We start from the raw sequence: 21,263 nt of genomic DNA, 5'->3' as shown, positions 1-21,263 counted from the left end.
GTTAATTATTGTTAATTTTAACAATTCGTGTAGATATTTGGAAAATTTTTAATTCAAGTGTAATTTTTTATCAAATTAAAAATATATGTATGAAAATGTCATATTTTGTTAAATTTGTGTGAAAAATGCCATTTTTCCTATCATAAATCATCATTTACAAATCTTATGTTGTAAATTTTAAACAATAAAATCCGTCATTTAGATTTTAAGTTCTTTATTCTAAGTATTGAACCGATCTTAAAACCCTTCATTCTAAATTCGAAATCGTAGGATATAAAATTAATGGATTAAAATTTATAACTAGCGAATAGTTTAGCGTGTATGATTTAAATTAAAATACATTTGTGTGTTTAAAAGTAAACCACTAATAGTAAAAATCAGTAAAATTGTAAATATAGACTATTTACAACTACTACATTTATATATATGTATACATAAAGACATGCATATAATTACTCTAAGAGTACTATATCTTTGAAAATGCTTTCAAATAATTCTTGTAAAAGCTAACAAATATAGGAATTGAATCCACGATACGATCATTTCGAAGATCAAATTCTCAATATTTCGTCAAAAGGGTTAACTCCATATCGACGAAAAGTGTTGAGTTATTACGATCATAATCATATATAATGATTTTTATTATACCACTGTTTAAGAGAAAAAAAATTATAACTCGTTAGTAATTTAGTAGATTAAAGGTTTTAGAAAAATTTAATATTCATGTAATCCCATTAACATACCTCCTACTTAAATCCAAAATAAATTATTCTTTCTTTTTATTTTATAACCATCTGATTTCTAAAAAAAAATCTACAGAAAGGTTGGACAAATAAAAAAGGAAAATATAAATATTGAATAGAAAAAATAACTGTTTTTATTAAATAACCATATTTTTTAAATAAAAAACCATTACCGTTAAATTATTAGGGCATATACCAAAAAAAAATATTTGTGGTAGATGTTAATGACACATTCTAAATCAGAAAAAATAAATCGTAAAAAATCATAAATAGTCATTTAAAAAAAGGACAAACCAAAATAAGGATTAGAATTCTTTTGAAAAATAGACATCAAACTCAAATGATATCCTTATAAATAAGAACAATTATTCATCCAAAATCTTCATCCGAAACCAAACGTTCTAACTACATATACAAAACCAACTTCGAGATTTTTTATAATTGATCATGGCTCCAAAATAAGGATTAGAATTCTTTTGAAAAATAGACATCAAACTCAAATGATATCCTTGTAAATAACAACAATTATTCATCCAAAATCTTCATCCCAAACCAAACGTTCTAACTACATATACAAAACCAACTTCGAGATTTCTTATAATTGATCATGGCGCATTTAAGAAAAATCGTCGTTGCTTTGTTTATGGCAATGTTGATGATATTCGGGTTTGGGGGCAACAATGTCGTCGAAGGAGCGACGTACATTGGAAATCCGGCTCTTGGAAGAGGTGGTATTCCGCGTTGTAATCCTAAAAATCCAGGATCCTGTCATGTACCGGAAAATCCATACAGAAGAGGGTGTACCATTGGTCAAAGATGCAAGCGTGATCCACCTAGTATGAATATTTAAATTCGATGAAATTTTGTTCAAATTTTGTGGATTTTACATATCATATATGTACTAAAAAATCTTTATGAGATATAATAAATAATAAAATAAATTCTTTTACTATATCGTACATTTATTCTCTATATGCATCTTGTTTATATATTGCACTAATGATGTTATGACCTACTAAACCATCTCCCTCGATATTCCTTTAATCATTTCATTAGAGCATTTGGTAATTAGTTGAATTTTTTATTCTTTGAAAACTTTTATAATTTTACAATTATTAATTTGTCCCTAATCCTAAATACTAAATATTATATTATAAGGGGAACATGATATTTTTCTACACGAATTTAGCTAAATGTGATATTTTCATACACGTATTTTTAATTTTACAAAAAATATACTTAAATTCAAAATTTCCCAAATATCTACATGAATTGTTAAAATTAACATTAATTACATACATAATCATCATTTTTTGTTAAAATTTTTTTGATTCTGTTAACTATGTATTAATTAGGTAATTACTGTAACTAACATAAACGTCAGTGCATTAGTTAACAGAATCCGAAATTTTTTAACAAAAATGATGATTATGCAGTTAATTACTGTTAATTTTAACAATTCGTGTAGATATTTGGAAAATTTTTAATTCAAGTGTAATTTTTTTATCAAATTAAAAATATATGTATGAAAATGTCATATTTTGTTAAATTTGTATGAAAAATACCATTTTTCCTATCATAAATCATCATTTACAAATCTTATGTTGTAAATTTTAAACAATAAAATTCGTCATTTAGATTTTAAGTTCTTTATTCTAAGTATTGAACCGATCTTAAAACCCTTCATTCTAAATTCGAAATCGTAGGATATAAAATTAATGGATTAAAATTTATAACTAGCGAATAGTTTAGCGTGTATGATTTAAATTAAAATACATTTGTGTGTTTAAAAGTAAACCACTAATAGTAAAAATCAGTAAAATTGTAAATATAGACTATTTACAACTACTACATTTATATATATGTATACATAAAGACATGCATATAATTACTCTAAGAGTACTATATCTTTGAAAATGCTTTCAAATAATTCTTGTAAAAGCTAACAAATATAGGAATTGAATCCACGATACGATCATTTCGAAGATCAAATTCTCAATATTTCGTCAAAAGGGTTAACTCCATATCGACGAAAAGTGTTGAGTTATTACGATCATAATCATATATAATAATTTTTATTATACCAGTGTTTAAGAGAAAAAAAATTATAACTCGTTAGTAATTTAGTAGATTAAAGGTTTTAGAAAAATTTATTATTCATGTAATCCCATTAACATACCTCCTACTTAAATCCAAAATAAATTATTCTTTCTTCTTATTTTATAACCATCCGATTTCTAAAAAAAAATCTACAGAAACGTTTGACAAATAAAAAAGGAAAATATAAATATTGAATAGAAAAAATAACTGTTTTTATTAAATAACCATATTTTTTAAATAAAAAACTATTACTGTTAAATTATTAGGGCATATACCAAAAAAATATTTGTGGTAGATGTCAATGACACATTCTAAATCAGAAAAAATAAATCGTAAAAAATCATAAATAGTCATTTAAAAAAAGGACAACCCAAAATAAGGATTAGAATTCTTTTGAAAAATAGACATCAAATTCAAATGATATCCTTATAAATAAGAACAATTATTCATCCAAAATCTTCATCCCAAACCAAACGTTCTAACTACATATACAAAACCAACTTCGAGATTTCTTATAATTGATCATGGCGCATTTAAGAAAAATCGTCGTTGCTTTGTTTATGGCAATGTTGATGATATTCGGGTTTGGGGGCAACAATATCGTCGAAGGAGCGACGTACATTGGAAATCCGGCTCTTGGAAGAGGTGGTATTCCGCGTTGTAATCCTAAAAATCCAGGATCCTGTCATGTACCGGAAAATCCATACAGAAGAGGGTGTACCATTGGTCAAAGATGCAAGCGTGATCCACCTAGTATGAATATTTAAATTCGATGAAATTTTGTTCAAATTTTGTGGATTTTACATATCATATATGTACTAAAACAATCTTTATGAGATATAATAAATAATAAAATAAATTCTTTCACTATATCGTACATTTATTCTCTATGTGCATCTTGTTTATATATTGCACTAATGATGTTATGACCTACTAAACCATCACCATCAATATTCCTTTAATCATTTCATTAGAGCATTTGGTAATTAGTTGAACTTTTTATTCTTTGAAAACTTTTATCATTTTACAATTATTAATTTGTCCCTAATCCTAAATACTAAATATCATATTATAAGGGGAACATGATATTTTTCTACACGAATTTAGCTAAATGTGATATTTTCATACACGTATTTTTAATTTTACAAAAAATATACTTAAATTCAAAATTTCCCAAATATCTACATGAATTGTTAAAATTTACATTAATTACATACATAATCATCATTTTTTGTTAAAATTTTTTTGATTCTGTTAACTATGTATTAGTTAGGTAATTACTGTAACTAACATAAACGTCAGTGCATTAGTTAACAGAATCCGAAATTTTTTAACAACAATGATGATTATGCAGTTAATTACTGTTAATTTTAACAATTCGTGTAGATATTTGGAAAATTTTTAATTCAAGTGTAATTTTTTTATCAAATTAAAAATATATGTATGAAAATGTCATATTTTGTTAAATTTGTATGAAAAATACCATTTTTCCTATCATAAATCATCATTTACAAATCTTATGTTGTAAATTTTAAACAATAAAATCCGTCATTTAGATTTTAAGTTCTTTATTCTAAGTATTGAACCGATCTTAAAACCCTTCATTCTAAATTCGAAATCGTAGGATATAAAATTAATGGATTAAAATTTATAACTAGCGAATAGTTTAGCGTGTATGATTTAAATTAAAATACATTTGTGTGTTTAAAAGTAAACCACTAATAGTAAAAATCAGTAAAATTGTAAATATAGACTATTTACAACTACTACATTTATATATATGTATACATAAAGACATGCATATAATTACTCTAAGAGTACTATATCTTTGAAAATGCTTTCAAATAAATCTTGTAAAAGCTAACAAATATAGGAATTGAATCCACGATACGATCATTTCGAAGATCAAATTTTCAATATTTCGTCAAAAGGGTTAACTCCATATCGACGAAAAGTGTTGAGTTATTACGATCATAATCATATATAATGATTTTTATTATACCAGTGTTTAAGAAAAAAAAAATTATAACTCGTTAGTAATTTAGTAGATTAAAGGTTTTAGAAAAATTTAATATTCATGTAATCCCATTAACATACCTCCTACTTAAATCCAAAATAAATTATTCTTTCTTCTTATTTTATAACCATCCGATTTCTAAAAAAAAATCTATGAAAAGGTTGGACAAATAAAAAAAGAAAAATATAAATATTCAATAGAAAAAATAACTGTTTTTATTAAATAACCATATTTTTTAAATAAAAAACCATTACCGTTAAATTATTAGGGCATACACCAAAAAAATATTTGTGATAGATGTCAATGACACATTCTAAATCAGAAAAAATAAATCGTAAAAAATCATAAATAGTCATTTAAAAAAAGGACAAACCAAAATAAGGATTAGAATTCTTTTGAAAAATAGACATCAAACTCAAATGATATCCTTGTAAATAACAACAATTATTCATCCAAAATCTTCATCCCAAACCAAACGTTCTAACTACATATACAAAACCAACTTCGAGATTTCTTAGAATTGATCATGGCGCATTTAAGAAGAATCGTCGTTGCTTTGTTTATGGCAATGTTGATGATATTCGGGTTTGGGGGCAACAATGTCGTCGAAGGAGCGACGTACATTGGAAATCCGGCTCTTGGAAGAGGTGGTATTCCGCGTTGTAATCCTAAAAATCCAGGATCCTGTCATGTACCGGAAAATCCATACAGAAGAGGGTGTACCATTGGTCAAAGATGCAAGCGTGATCCACCTAGTATGAATATTTAAATTCGATGAAATTTTGTTCAAATTTTGTGGATTTTACATATCATATATGTACTAAAAAATCTTTATGAGATATAATAAATAATAAAATAAATTCTTTTACTATATCGTACATTTATTCTCTATATGCATCTTGTTTATATATTGCACTAATGATGTTATGACCTACTAAACCATCACCCTCAATATTTTTTTAATCGTTTCATTAGAGCATTTGGTAATTAGATGAATTTTTTATTCTTTGAAAACTTTTATCATTTTACAATTATTAATTTGCCCCTAATCCTAAATACTAAACATTATATTATAAGGGGAACATGACATTTTTCTACACGAAATTAGCTAAATGTGACATTTTCATACACGTATTTTTTATTTTACAAAAAATACACTTAAATTCAAAATTTCCCAAATATATGCATAAATTGTTAAAATTAACATTAGTTACATACATAATCATCATTTTTTGTTAAAATTTTTTGTATTCTGTTAACTATGCATTAGTTAGGTAATTACTTTAACTAACATAAACGTCAGTGCATTAGTTAACAGAATCCGAAATTTTTTAACAAATATGATGATTATGCAGTTAATTATTGTTAATTTTAACAATTCGTGTAGATATTTGGAAAATTTTTAATTCAAGTGTAATTTTTTTTATCAAATTAAAAATATATGTATGAAAATGTCATATTTTGTTAAATTTGTGTGAAAAATACCATTTTTCCTATCATAAATCATCATTTACAAATCTTATGTTGTAAATTTTAAACAATAAAATCCATCATTTAGATTTTAAGTTCTTTATTCTAAGTATTGAACCGATCTTAAAACCCTTCATTCTAAATTCGAAATCGTAGGATATAAAATTAATGGATTAAAATTTATAACTAGCGAATAGTTTAGCGTGTATGATTTAAATTAAAATACATTTGTGTGTTTAAAAGTAAACCACTAATAGTAAAAATCAGTAAAATTGTAAATATAGACTATTTACAACTACTACATTTATATATATGTATACATAAAGACATGCATATAATTACTCTAAGAGTACTATATCTTTGAAAATGCTTTCAAATAAATCTTGTAAAAGCTAACAAATATAGGAATTGAATCCACGATACGATCATTTCGAAGATCAAATTTTCAATATTTCGTCAAAAGGGTTAACTCCATATCGACGAAAAGTGTTGAGTTATTACGATCATAATCATATATAATGATTTTTATTATACCAGTGTTTAAGAAAAAAAAAATTATAACTCGTTAGTAATTTAGTAGATTAAAGGTTTTAGAAAAATTTAATATTCATGTAATCCCATTAACATACCTCCTACTTAAATCCAAAATAAATTATTCTTTCTTCTTATTTTATAACCATCCGATTTCTAAAAAAAAATCTATGAAAAGGTTGGACAAATAAAAAAAGAAAAATATAAATATTCAATAGAAAAAATAACTGTTTTTATTAAATAACCATATTTTTTAAATAAAAAACCATTACCGTTAAATTATTAGGGCATACACCAAAAAAATATTTGTGATAGATGTCAATGACACATTCTAAATCAGAAAAAATAAATCGTAAAAAATCATAAATAGTCATTTAAAAAAAGGACAAACCAAAATAAGGATTAGAATTCTTTTGAAAAATAGACATCAAACTCAAATGATATCCTTGTAAATAACAACAATTATTCATCCAAAATCTTCATCCCAAACCAAACGTTCTAACTACATATACAAAACCAACTTCGAGATTTCTTATAATTGATCATGGCGCATTTAAGAAAAATCGTCGTTGCTTTGTTTATGGCAATGTTGATGATATTCGGGTTTGGGGGCAACAATGTCGTCGAAGGAGCGACGTACATTGGAAATCCGGCTCTTGGAAGAGGTGGTATTCCGCGTTGTAATCCTAAAAATCCAGGATCCTGTCATGTACCGGAAAATCCATACAGAAGAGGGTGTACCATTGGTCAAAGATGCAAGCGTGATCCACCTAGTATGAATATTTAAATTCGATGAAATTTTGTTCAAATTTTGTGGATTTTACATATCATATATGTACTAAAAAATCTTTATGAGATATAATAAATAATAAAATAAATTCTTTTACTATATCGTACATTTATTCTCTATATGCATCTTGTTTATATATTGCACTAATGATGTTATGACCTACTAAACCATCACCCTCAATATTCCTTTAATCATTTCATTAGAGCATTTGGTAATTAGTTGAATTTTTTATTCTTTGAAAACTTTTATAATTTTACAATTATTAATTTGTCCCTAATCCTAAATACTAAATATTATATTATAAAGAGAACATGATATTTTTCTATACGAATTTAGCTAAATGTGATATATTCATACACGTATTTTTAATTTTACAAAAAATATACTTAAATTCAAAATTTCCCAAATATCTACATGAATTGTTAAAATTTACATTAATTACATACATAATCATCATTTTTTGTTAAAATTTTTTTGATTCTGTTAACTATGTATTAGTTAGGTAATTACTGTAACTAACATAAACGTCAGTGCATTAGTTAACAGAATCCGAAATTTTTTAACAACAATGATGATTATGAATGTAATTACTGTTAATTTTAACAATTCGTGTAGATATTTAGAAAATTTTTAATTCAAGTGTAATTTTTTGTCAAATTAAAAATATGTGTATGAAAATGTCATATTTTGTTAAATTTGTGTGAAAAATGTCATTTTCCTTATCATAAATCATCATTTACAAATCTTATGTTGTAAATTTTAAACAATAAAATCCGTCATTTAGATTTGATGTTCTTTATTCTAAGTATTGAACCGATCTTAAAACCCTTCATTCTAAATTCGAAATCGTAGGATATAAAATTAATAGATTAAAATTTATAACTAATGAATAGTTTAGAGTGTATGATTTAAATTAAAATACATTTGCGTGTTTAAAAGTAAACCACTAATAGTAAAAATCAGTAAAATTGTAAATATAGACTATTTATAACTAATACATTCATATATATGTATATATAAAGACATGCATATAATTACTCTAAGAGTACTATATATTTGAAAATGCTTTCAATTAATTCTTGTAAAAGCTAACAAATATAGGGATTGAATCCACGATCATTTCGAAGATCAAATTCTCAATGTTTCGTCAAAAGGGTTAACTCCATATCGACGAAAAGTGTTGAGTTATTACGATCATAATCATATATAATGATTTTTATTATACCAGTGTTTAAGAGAAAAAAAATTATAACTCGTTAGTAATTTAGTGGATTAAAGGATTTAGAAAATTTTAATATTCATTTAATCTCATTAACATACCTCCTACTTAAATCCAAAATAAATTATTCTTTCTTCTTATTTTATAACCATCCGATTTCTAAAAAAAATCCACAGAAAGGTTGGACAAATAAAAAAAGGAAAATATAAATATTGAATAGAAAAAATAACTATTTTTATTAAATAACCATATTTTTTAAATAAAAACCATTACCGTTAAATAATTAGGGAATATACCAAAAAAATATTTGTGGTAGATGGCAATGACATTCTAAATCAGAATAAATAAATCGTAAAAAATCATAAATAGTCATTTAAAAAAAGGACAAACCAAAATACGGATTAGAATTCTTTTGAAAAATAGACATCAAACTCAAATGATATCCTTATAAATAACAACAATTATTCATCTAAAATCTTCATCCCAAACCAAACGTTCTTACTACATATACAAAACCAACTTCGAGTTTTCTTAGAATTGATCATGGCGCATTTAAGAAAGATCGTCGTTGCTTTGTTTATGACAATGTTGATGATATTCGGGTTTGGAGGCAACAATGTCGTCGAAGGAGCGACGTACATTGGAAATCCGGCTCTTGGAAGAGGTGGTATTCCGCGTTGTAATCCTAAAAATCCAGGATCATGTCATGTACCGGAAAATCCATACAGAAGAGGGTGTACCATTGGTCAAAGATGCAAGCGTATTCCACCTAGTATGAATATTTAAATTCGATGAAATTTTGTTCAAATTTTGTGGATTTTAAATGTCATATATGTACTAAAACAATCTTTATGAGATGTAATAAATAATAAAATAAATTCTTTCACTATATCGTACCATTATTCTCTATATGCATCTTGTTTATATATTGCACTAATGATGTTATGACCTACTAAACCATCACCCTTAATATTCCTTTAATCATTTCATTATAGCATTTGGTAATTAGTTAAATTTTTTATTCTTTGAAAACTTTACGATTATTAATTTATCTCTAATCCTAAATACTAAAAATTATATCATAAATCATCAATTACAAATCTTATGTTATAAATTTTAAACAATAAAATCCGGCATTTAGATTTTAAGTTCTTTATTCTAAGTATTGAACCGATCTTAAAAACCTTCATTCTAAATTCGAAATAGTATGATATAAAATTAATGGATTAAAATTTATACCTAGTCAATAGTTTAACATTTATTGTGATAATCCGTGAATTCGTCATCCATGACGAACCTTAGAAAACTCTAAATAAGCTTAAAATGACCCTAGAACACTGTCCAACCTACCCCAAGTAAACCCGAAGGATTGAATCGAAACGAGCGAGGAAAACGGGCGGAGAAGAAGCTGGAACGTCCGGTCTGAGTAAGCAGACCGTTCGTTCCAGGCCAAGCGGAACGTCCGTTCCGCATACCCAGACCGTCGGGTCTGACGGTCTTAGCCAGGTCACGCGCCGCCTCTCTCCTTACTGCTGAGTCACGGCCGCAGTTTCAGGCCTTCCTCCAGTGCATGACACCTTCTGCTTGTTCCGGGACACCTTCTGCTTCCTCTGGGACGCGAGGTTTCGCCCAAGTCCGCCCATTCTTCGGCCACTCCGCTCTTACTTTCTCTCTCACTCCCACAAACTCTCTCAAAAATCCGAAAACTTTGGGCTTCGATTGGAGCTTCGATTTCGGTCGAAATCGATCAATAATTACGGAAATCAACCCTACAGAACATCCCCAAACACAACCCCAAGCTCGAATTTGAGCTAGGTGAGTGTTTTGGATTAAGCCCGAATATGATAATCAAATTGAAAATGGAGATTTGCTTGCTTTGAGTGGAAATTGCATGAAAGTGATTATAGATTTGAGTTCCCCATGAACTACTGATTGTCTTGAGCTATAGTTTGTTGAATTTGGTGCGAAAACATGGAACCCGAGATTTTTCGGAGCATTAGACCGGATGAACCACTAGTTGACCGTCCGTTCTAGGGTTGCCGGGTTTCGAGGAAGAAGACGAAGCTGGACCGTCCGGTCCATGTGCGGAATGTCCGTTCCGCATACCCTGGACCGTCCGTTCCAGCTTAAACAGACCGAATGGACCGGGCCATCCAGACCGTCCGTTCCGGATGGGGCAGACCGTCTGTTCCGGACCTCTGTCTCCCCGTCTTGGCTCGTTTCTTCGGATCGAGCGGGATCCGATGCTACCGACCCCTATACGTGACCTACCCTGACACCATTCCCTATCTGAATCTCATGAAACTCGAATGAAATCAACCTACGGTAAGTAAAACCTTCGGAACGAGTTGAATTGGTAATCCGAGATGGTCGGAACCCAATTTGATTGGATCGGAGGATAAAAGAATAAAGTGAATATAATGGAATTGACATACCGGAATAACAAGTCAAGGCGTGTATATATATGAATAAAAGTATAATCTCGTATGAATGTGTGTGATTGGGAAACCGGGTAGATGGCATGGCGTAAGACTTTATTCCGGAGGGCCGGGATAAGGCTGAGCGTGTGATTGTAGCGGGTTTGAGGTGATATCCCGATGGTTGCATTGTTTGAGATCTCCTCTTTGTGATCTCCGACCCGGGTCAGATTTCATATTGAGGAGGCATGATTGTGATTGGTTGCCTACGAGCAGAGCTTGGAGCCGATGATACACGTGATAGTCTTGAGCGATTCGGCTATCACGGGGTTGAGGAAATCCTACGGTTACTCTGTAACCGCGCCAACGTTCCACTAGCTATGGAACGGGATCGGGATTGAGTGATTCTCCCGGTAGAGACTGGCAACACATTTACCCGTGACTCGGGATTGAGCGATTCTCCCGACGAGGTTGTGCGGAAAGACTCTGAAAGACCTGAGCTCGGGTCTGATGAGTTTATCTGTGGCGGACGGCCGGCGAAAGGTTGTCAGTTGTGTATTGACTTCGCTCGACATAGTCGGTGGTGACCTGGAGGAGGCATCTGGTGCTCTGGTATCGAGAGGTGACATCGATATCAGAGGGGATGGTTGATGTGTTATGTTTTATGGAGTGGGGAACTGGGTGACGTGTTTTTATTATTTCGCATTTGCCGAGGAGAGCGGGGGATGTGCGTTGCACATGGAGAGGCCTTACCCACGGGTGTGATGCACATGTGGAGATGATTTGACGGTACTGATGTTACTGAGAGACCCGATGGGTCGAGCTATGACTGGTATATATTTCCTGATCTGGTGTTACCATATCCTTGCGGTGTCCTATGTGTGTGATGCAAATAGAGAGGATTTGACGGTTGTGTCCGATAGCTTGTCTTTTGGACTGCGTGTGTTTGATAGATGATTACTTGTGCGATTGAGTGGACTTGTTTTACAGCATGCAGTATGTATATATGTTATACACTTATATCTAGTGTGTGCATAATAATGGTTGTGCTTGGCATTTGCAATTTGAGTATGACGGGTTTAACCCGAAGTACTCACTAAGCACGTGCTTATGGACGTTGTTATGCAACGTTTCAGGCGCGGGGCAATATTGGCAGCGGCAGGACGAGGGTACTGGTGACGCGTGAGGAGTTTTCTGGATCATGTACTTTTCTTTCCTCGGACTTATGTTGGTTTGTTACTGACGGTGACTTGACTTTGTGTTATATCGTATTCACCGTCTATGTATTATGGTGTGTATACTACTGTACGTGGGTATGCGTTATGTAAACTTATTTCCGCTGCGTATGTATAAAAATAAAATGTTGTAAAATTCCCGCTATTTTAATATATGGTTTGAGTGTCCATGTGTCGCAACTCGTGGATGGGATACGGGTTACAGGCGTCACATTTATGATTTAAATTAAAATAAATTTGTGTGTTTAAAATTTAATTACTAATAGTAAAAATCAGGAAAATTGTAAATATATATAGACTATTTACAACTAATACATTCATATATATATAAAGACATGCATATAATTTCTCTAAGAGTAGTATATATTTGAAAATGTTTTCTGTTAATTCTTGTAAAGGCTAACAAATATAGGAATTGTGTGACACTCATAAGTCGTATCTCGTATACAAGTTGTGCCACGTGGATGAAAACCAAATAAAATAACAATAACATAATTTACGAAAATTTTAAAACCATTTTACGATAAGTTTATGCAACAGAATTTAAAACATTTAAACCGTTACTCAAAAAACATACACGTCCGAGATAACACTTATCAAAACAATATAAGTATGGGATCACAGTCCTAAGTCCAAATACAAATCCAAAAACCGTATGTAGTGAATGTTGCTCTCGAATCGTCATCCACGCCGCTACTCGTGCTCTTTGTAATCTGAAAATGTTAATCAATGAGGACTAACCATAACTGCTTAGTGAGTGACCTGAGTTGAATCCGGAGATCCCGTTCTCATAAAGAACGGTGTCAATCAATATTTCTAAACAACAATTATAACAACAATAATAATAAATCACATTATCACAAAAATTTCCAAAATCACAAGCATACTCATATGATCACCATCATAGGGTTAATCCGTCAAGTCTTCATCAACAGAATAGTACTGACTCAATTCGTCAACCGATACTATTCATGTGATACGTTAAGTAATCCCAGATGTGTGATACTGACTCAATTCGTAAACCAGTACCATCACAAGCCCTCACCAAATAGTCGTGCTGACTCAATTCGTCAACCATCACGATGACATGGTTCCTCGATACTCATCAACATAGTAGTATTGACTCCACGCCGTCGATCGGTACTAACTACGTGAATCACTGAACCGCCGACCAGCATAGTGATACTGACTCAGTTCATCTACCGGTACCACTGTGTGTCAAACACAACCGTCTCGCACAGTGCTAACTCCAAGTTCATCAACCGGCACTGGCTCCACGATACTTATCCTCAAAATAGTAGTAACTCCACTTCGTCCACCGGTACTATTACGGGACACACATTTCTGAAATAGTAATGACTCTACTTCGTCAACAAGTACTATTTCAGGAATATCCATATGACACACCAGTACTGACTCCACTTCGTCAACCCATGCTAGTTACATGTTCCTTCCCAACGTACTAGTACCGACTCTATACAGTCAACCGGTACTAGATACATGGTTCATCGAGGTAACCCAATCACAAACATGCTTCCCTCGTACTACACCACAACCCCGTCATAGGCCACATGAGTAAGCTACAATCATGACAATTAATGTATATGTATATCCATCCCAATACTACATTCATGTGGGTTCCAATAACCGGTCCTAACTGGTATATATACTATTTGACGCCATGCAATACTATCCCATCATTTCACACATGAGTGACTCTCAATGTTATATCACACAATCATCACGATTTACTTTTTCTTGCGTTTGAGTTCAATCCTTTGTTCCAGAGCATTCCCGCTTGTCCAAGCGAGTTATGTCCTTTTTTGAAGGTGTTGGGGCTATCTCGGACCAGGTCAAAATTTTGGATTCTGGACCGTCTGGACTGGAGGTCAGTCCGAGTTTTCTTGCCGATTTCAATCCATTTTCAATCCCAATAATTACTAATCCATAGTTAATCATTTATAGACTTATCTTAAGTCTAAAACACCCAAAGAAATGTCGATTTACACCATTGCAATATGAGAATTGAATCTCACAAATCCAACTCAAACCACTCACCTTTTCTTGTTTTGTTGGATCTTGACCGAGCTTGTGTGAACTCTTGAACTTCCTCACGTCGAGCACACCTCCAAGGAACGGCTAGGCATGTCCCTCTTTCAATTTTCGAGCTCCTTTCGCTCCAAATTCCCTCTCTTTTTCCCTCTTTTCTTCATTTCTCTTTCTACAGGTTCTTCTCTTCAAGGATGGCTAAGGAGAGGTCTTGGGAGGGTCTTAGTAGGCAAACGGGAGATCTAAGGGACGAGAGGGCGGGTCTAGGACGCAGCTGGTGTCTTCCACTAACGTTTTCATCCAAAGTCATACAATACAATTCTTCGTAAATTTATTATTAAAACCATTAATTATTAATTTTAATAAAAATAATTATCACCTGCCTAAATTATATACATTATAGTTTTTTCTAAACTATATACATTATAGTGAAGTTCTTAAACCAATCGGTTTGATTGGGATTAGTCTATCAACATAAACCAATTTGTGATTTTTTTTCCGGTTTAGATTCAATTTATAGTCTACGAAGAATTGTTAGGGGTTACATAAACATAACCATAGTTTTCAGTGTATTGCACATAATAAAATATCACCTGAAAATGTTATGCCTTTATTCATGATCAAAGAGAATCTGCCATACAAATAGGATAAAACCCATAAAAATGTCTGAAATTCAAAAAAAAAAAAAGGTCGACATCATCATTGGGGTAGAGTCTCATATAACAACAAACAAAAACAAAATAAAACACAACACAGGTGAATTATATATTAAAACTGTAAAGAAAATCAGGCCAAATATCACTGACGTCCTTTGAGAAAATCCCTGCAGAGCTTCTCCCAAAGCTTCCTGTCCGGTCCTGTGCCCTCCATTGTGGCCCTCGCCGCATCAGCAAATTCTTGCTGCATGTTACAGAAAGATATTACAGGGGAAAAAAAAGAAACAAATGCCAAGAATTACAACCTCTAGTTCGATTTCATTGATTCGACATGATCAGATTATTTGAGAGGGGAAAGGAAACAAACCTTGACGAAACCTAAACCAAGAACACGGTCAATGATGAAGAATAGAATCTCTGCGTTGTATTCGGGATGGCCTTGGATGCCTAAGAAGTGATCTCCAATGGAGAACATCTCGACATCGTACTTTTCAGAAGAAGCAATGACTTTTGCACCTTCAGGGAGTTCCAACACTTCATCTCGGTGGCATTTAATGATGCTTAATGATGTCGGAATTCCATCCATGTATTCACCGATTTTGGCTGCTTCATTCACTAGGGTTATCGTCCCTAACCCTAGAACCGGTCCATTGCGAGCTGGCCCCACTTTCCCTCCCTTTACTCTGCATATAATCTGAAGAACGCAGAAGAAATCCAGTTATTTCAAGCTCATGGGCATGTGGGCATGAGATCAAAATACGAACAGATTCATTTCATAGTACCCAGATTCCACGATCATTTCAAATCTCGAATTCTCAGCATTTGCTCAAAAGGGTCAACTCCATATCGACGAAAAGTGTTGAGATCGAGATCTAACCTGGTGTCCGAAGCAGATGCCGAGGAGCTTCTTCTTCATCTGATCGAGCTTCTCGACGAGGGAACAGAGCTTGAGGATCCAATCGTCGTCTTTGAAAGCATCATGAGCGCTACCACTGATGACGAAACCGTCGTAGCTATCGAGATCTTTCTCGTCGGGAAATTCTCCGGCGACGACAGGAAACGAATCCCAATGCTCTCCTTCTTCGGCGAGGAGGGATTTGAAGACGTTGAAGTAACCTCCGTATGTGTCCTTCACGAAATCCCTGTCCTCTGTTGCCAGAAGCAGACAATATCTCTTTTGTCCAGCCATTTTCTTCTTCTTCTTCTTCTTCTTCTGGTTTTGACGATGGAGGGGTATGAGGGTGGAGAGAACGGGAATGCGGAAATACGTATTTATTTGTACATTTTGCATGGGTAGGTTAATTTTACCTAACAATGTTTTTTTTTTGTTTTATTCTCCACGTTTTTTTAATTTTTTTCGATTGATTCTTTCTTAAATTAGAGCTAGGGTTTATACCATCTTTTTTATGATGTTTTTAGATAAAATTGACGTCACAATTTTGATATTATCGATGGTATTGTTGGATTGATTCTTTCTTAAATTATACCTAGGATATATACCAACTTTTTTTTTCTATATTTTGTTATGCATCTGATAAGTGATAGATTTGTTTCCTTTAATAATAAACTTATATTAATTTTTTATATATTTGGTATTTTATTTGATAACTGATATATTTTATTCCTGTAATAACGAAACCCAAAGATAAAATATGACACTGATTTTGAACATTTACTCGAGTAATTGAAATTCTCATATCTTGAAAATATATTTCGATATATTTTTATTGTTCAAATTTAATATTTATAATATTTGTGTGTGTGTGTGTGTATACGTATATGTAAATATATGTATGTGTATATGTTTATCTGTGTATATATATGTTTATATGTGTGTGTGTGTATATATATATATATATATATATATACATATATATATATATATATATATATATATATATATTACATTCAAAATGGTGTTTGAACGAACAAAATAAAAATCAGTTAAAATCACGTCAAATCCTATATATCACGTAGCATCTAAATTGCCGGAATATTTAATCAAGTTGATTAACGATTTAATTTGAAAACTTTTTAGAAATTTAAGATTTTTATAGAATATTTTGAAATTTTGAGAATATTTATATTGTAAAAATTAAAGGCTTTTTCTTGTAATTTCATTGTTTTATTTTTTATATATTTTCTTTATTATAATTACTAATTACAATTCATCACATTTATTTCTAGCTAGTTACGGGCATTTCAATACGATATCTTAGAACCGAACTGTACCAAAATATAAAATGCGATATCGTTCTCGTACTGAATCATCCAAAATTCACGAATGTGATTTTTTTTAAAAACTCGAATTTTTCAAAATCGAATCGAAATAATTTTTTTAAAAACTCGAAAACTGAAAATTTATTAAGAGAATCTATTTTTTTTAATAAAAACCGAATTCGAATCAAAACCAAAATTAAACCGAACCGAATATAAATATATATATAATTTTTTTATTGAAAACAATTGTTTTCAAATGAAAATCGAAAGTGGATATAATCAAATAAAAAAAAGAAAAATAAATAAATATAATTTTTTCAAATAAAATATGAAAAAACACCATTGAAATATAATTAAAATCTTAAATATTTATCTAGTTGTAGATTTGAACTATTTATAATCTTGATTTTGTTTTTTGTTTATCTTTTTTCTTAAAAAATGTCCGGTTTAGATTAGATCCGATTAGAGAAAAAATTCAAAGACTTTCAAAATATTATATAGTTTCGAAACGAATTCAAACGGATTTGGTTTTCTTCGATTTTTATAGGAAATATTACAATGCGTCTTCGATATATTCCAACCGAAATGGTTGTCGAGATTAGAGGTTTCATAATCTAATTAGTAATTATCATTGTTTTAGTAATGAAGAATTATGTATTATATAGAATAGGAAAAAAATGCTAAATTGATATAGAAAGGTTACCTCATATGTAAAAATAACCCAAAGGTGCATTTCAAGCGGCTGAAAGCATCGAGGATTTTGAATAGAAATCCAATTGATAAAGGCAGCGATGTTGCATGATAGTATGGGCTTACCTATGGGCTCTTTTGGGCCATTTATGGGCCTCTTAATACACTATCAATTAAATCACACCTCTATATTTAAAATTTGTAATTTCATAAAAATATTATTTAATCACTGATTAGAATTTCAAGTCAAATACGATAATATTTTAGCCCAAAAATTTAAACAGAAGAACAAATATCATGCGCATGCGTACCTTTTTCCTCCTCTTTGCTTCATATATATATATTTTTTGTGTTATTTTCCTTTTACCTTTATTTTAGTATGGTTTTATATTTTCCCAAATAATGAAAAAAACCAAAAAACTTGCAAAGAAAAAGTAAAAAACTTGGCCAAAAATAACACACACATCCACACAAATCTTCTTCTTCTTTAGGCACTTTTTACTTTAACCTCTCGCCCTTTGCCATCGTTCCTTTTTATTGAAAACAATTGTTTTCAAATGAAAATCGAAAGTGGATATAATCAAATAAAAAAAAGAAAAATAAATAAATATAATTTTTTCAAATAAAATATGAAAAAACACCATTGAAATATAATTAAAATCTTAAATATTTATCTAGTTGTAGATTTGAACTATTTATAATCTTGATTTTGTTTTTTGTTTATCTTTTTTCTTAAAAAATGTCCGGTTTAGATTAGATCCGATTAGAGAAAAAATTCAAAGACTTTCAAAATATTATATAGTTTCGAAACGAATTCAAACGGATTTGGTTTTCTTCGATTTTTATAGGAAATATTACAATGCGTCTTCGATATATTCCAACCGAAATGGTTGTCGAGATTAGAGGTTTCATAATCTAATTAGTAATTATCATTGTTTTAGTAATGAAGAATTATGTATTATATAGAATAGGAAAAAAATGCTAAATTGATATAGAAAGGTTACCTCATATGTAAAAATAACCCAAAGGTGCATTTCAAGCGGCTGAAAGCATCGAGGATTTTGAATAGAAATCCAATTGATAAAGGCAGCGATGTTGCATGATAGTATGGGCTTACCTATGGGCTCTTTTGGGCCATTTATGGGCCTCTTAATACACTATCAATTAAATCACACCTCTATATTTAAAATTTGTAATTTCATAAAAATATTATTTAATCACTGATTAGAATTTCAAGTCAAATACGATAATATTTTAGCCCAAAAATTTAAACAGAAGAACAAATATCATGCGCATGCGTACCTTTTTCCTCCTCTTTGCTTCATATATATATATTTTTTGTGTTATTTTCCTTTTACCTTTATTTTAGTATGGTTTTATATTTTCCCAAATAATGAAAAAAACCAAAAAACTTGCAAAGAAAAAGTAAAAAACTTGGCCAAAAATAACACACACATCCACACAAATCTTCTTCTTCTTTAGGCACTTTTTACTTTAACCTCTCGCCCTTTGCCATCGTTCCAATTTTGTATATGTGTACATATATATATATATATATATATATATATAATTTTTATTTTTTTCATTTTTCATTATCGTTTATTTTTTATTAGTATTATTAGAATTTTTCATATTTTTATTATTTAATTCTATTAAATTCTATACGGTAAATGATGTATGGGATGACTAAACAAAAAATATTATCATGTATATTTTTTATTAATCAATTTTGTGTCTAGGTATTTATTTGGTAATTTCTAAAAATATAGATATTTTATTATTAGATATTATATGGTTTGATATAATAAAAAAATATAGAATTTTTTTTTAGAATTTTCTCTTATCTTGTTTAATCGGCAAATTATTTTTCCCATTTATGCCTTTCAAAAGAGATCCCATTGGTCTCCTCCTTTACCGTAAGCCGACACAAAAAACGTTGAAGTAACCTCCGTACGTCTTCTTCACGAAGCCTGAATCTGGCATCGCCATAAACAGACCGTATCTTCTTCTCTTCTCTGCCATTTTTCCCGGTGACTGACTTTGAGAGAGAGAGAGAGAGAGAGAGAGAGAGAGAGAGAGAGAGAGAGAGGGGGATTAAGTGGGGAAAGTTACTTTGGTTCCGTTTTCGGATACGGTAACCAAGCTCTTAAACCAATCGGTTTGGTTCGGTTTAACCGATCAACATAGCATTAACCGATTTACTCGGTTTAAATTCGATCCAATTATCAAACAGTACGTGGAGAATGTGTAGACGTTACATAAGCACACGTATAAGCGTACTTTTCAGTTTATCGTACATAATAAAATATCACCTGAAATGTTATGTTTTTATTCATGAATAAGGAGAGAGTGTTTAATAAAATCTTACATAAATTTCTCACTAGAAAAAAGGGTCAACAAAATACAAAAAATAAAACATAACACAAGTGAATCATATATATATATATATATATATATATATATATATATATATATATAAAAGCATATCAGAGCTGTCCTTTGAGAAAAGTCTTGCAAAGTTTCTCCCAAAGCTTCCTGTCTGGTCCTGTCCCCTCCATTGTAGCCTTCGCCGCGTCAGCAAATTCTTGCTGCATGTTACCAAAGATTACAAAATGAAAAAAAAATGGCAAGAATTTCATTCCACCAATCAATGACTCGATCGACATCTAGGCTGGAAGGGAAACGGACCTTGATGTAACCCAAGCCAAGAACACGGTCGATGATCTCGAAGAGAATCTCCCTGTTGTATTCGGGATGGCCCTGGATGCAAAAGAAGTGATCTCCGATGGAGAACATCTCGACATCGTACTTGTCAGAAGAAGCGATGACTTTGGCAGATTCAGGGAGTTCCAACACTTCGTCCTGGTGGCATTTGATGATGTTTAAAGATGTCGGAATTCCATCCAAGTATTCACCGATTTTTGCTGCTTCATCCACTAGGGTTATCCTCCCTAACCCTAGAACCGGTCCATTACGAGCTCGCCCCACCTTCCCTCCTTTTACTCTGCATATAATCTGAAGAACGCAGAAGAAATCCAATTAATTTCAAGTTCATAGATCGATCCATGGTCATGTCGGCATGAGATCAATGTAGCAGACGATCTAGTCTATGCATTTACCTAGGAA

At 31.0% G+C, this 21,263-nt stretch overlaps 2 protein-coding genes across 2 annotated transcripts in view; both read right to left on the bottom strand.

Moving 5' to 3' along the window:
* Positions 1-15,168: 15,168 nt before the first annotated feature.
* LOC104803536 (gamma-glutamyl peptidase 1-like) lies at positions 15,169-16,443 on the bottom strand. Its single transcript, XM_010527471.1, has 3 exons — positions 16,105-16,443; positions 15,595-15,921; positions 15,169-15,471 (listed from the first exon to the last, which is right to left on the bottom strand). Exons 1-3 carry the CDS (start codon positions 16,414-16,416, stop codon positions 15,370-15,372), a joined length of 741 nt encoding a protein of 246 aa, XP_010525773.1. The 5' UTR covers positions 16,417-16,443; the 3' UTR covers positions 15,169-15,369.
* Positions 16,444-20,501: 4,058 nt separating this feature from the next.
* Positions 20,502-21,263, bottom strand: part of LOC104803534 (gamma-glutamyl peptidase 1-like) — a 1,599-nt gene continuing 837 nt past the window's right edge. Inside the window, exons 2-3 of the mRNA XM_010527470.2 lie at positions 20,826-21,152; positions 20,502-20,725 (exon numbers count right to left, since the gene is read on the bottom strand). Of these exons, the coding sequence (XP_010525772.1) occupies positions 20,624-20,725; positions 20,826-21,152 (429 nt within the window). The 3' untranslated portion in view covers positions 20,502-20,623. The remainder of the gene's footprint in view (positions 20,726-20,825; positions 21,153-21,263) is intronic.

Source organism: Tarenaya hassleriana, unplaced genomic scaffold (genome assembly GCF_000463585.1).
Source record: "Tarenaya hassleriana unplaced genomic scaffold, ASM46358v1 Cleome9, whole genome shotgun sequence".
Classification (NCBI taxonomy): Eukaryota; Viridiplantae; Streptophyta; class Magnoliopsida; order Brassicales; family Cleomaceae; genus Tarenaya; species Tarenaya hassleriana.
This window is presented reverse-complemented; position numbering and strand designations above follow the sequence as displayed.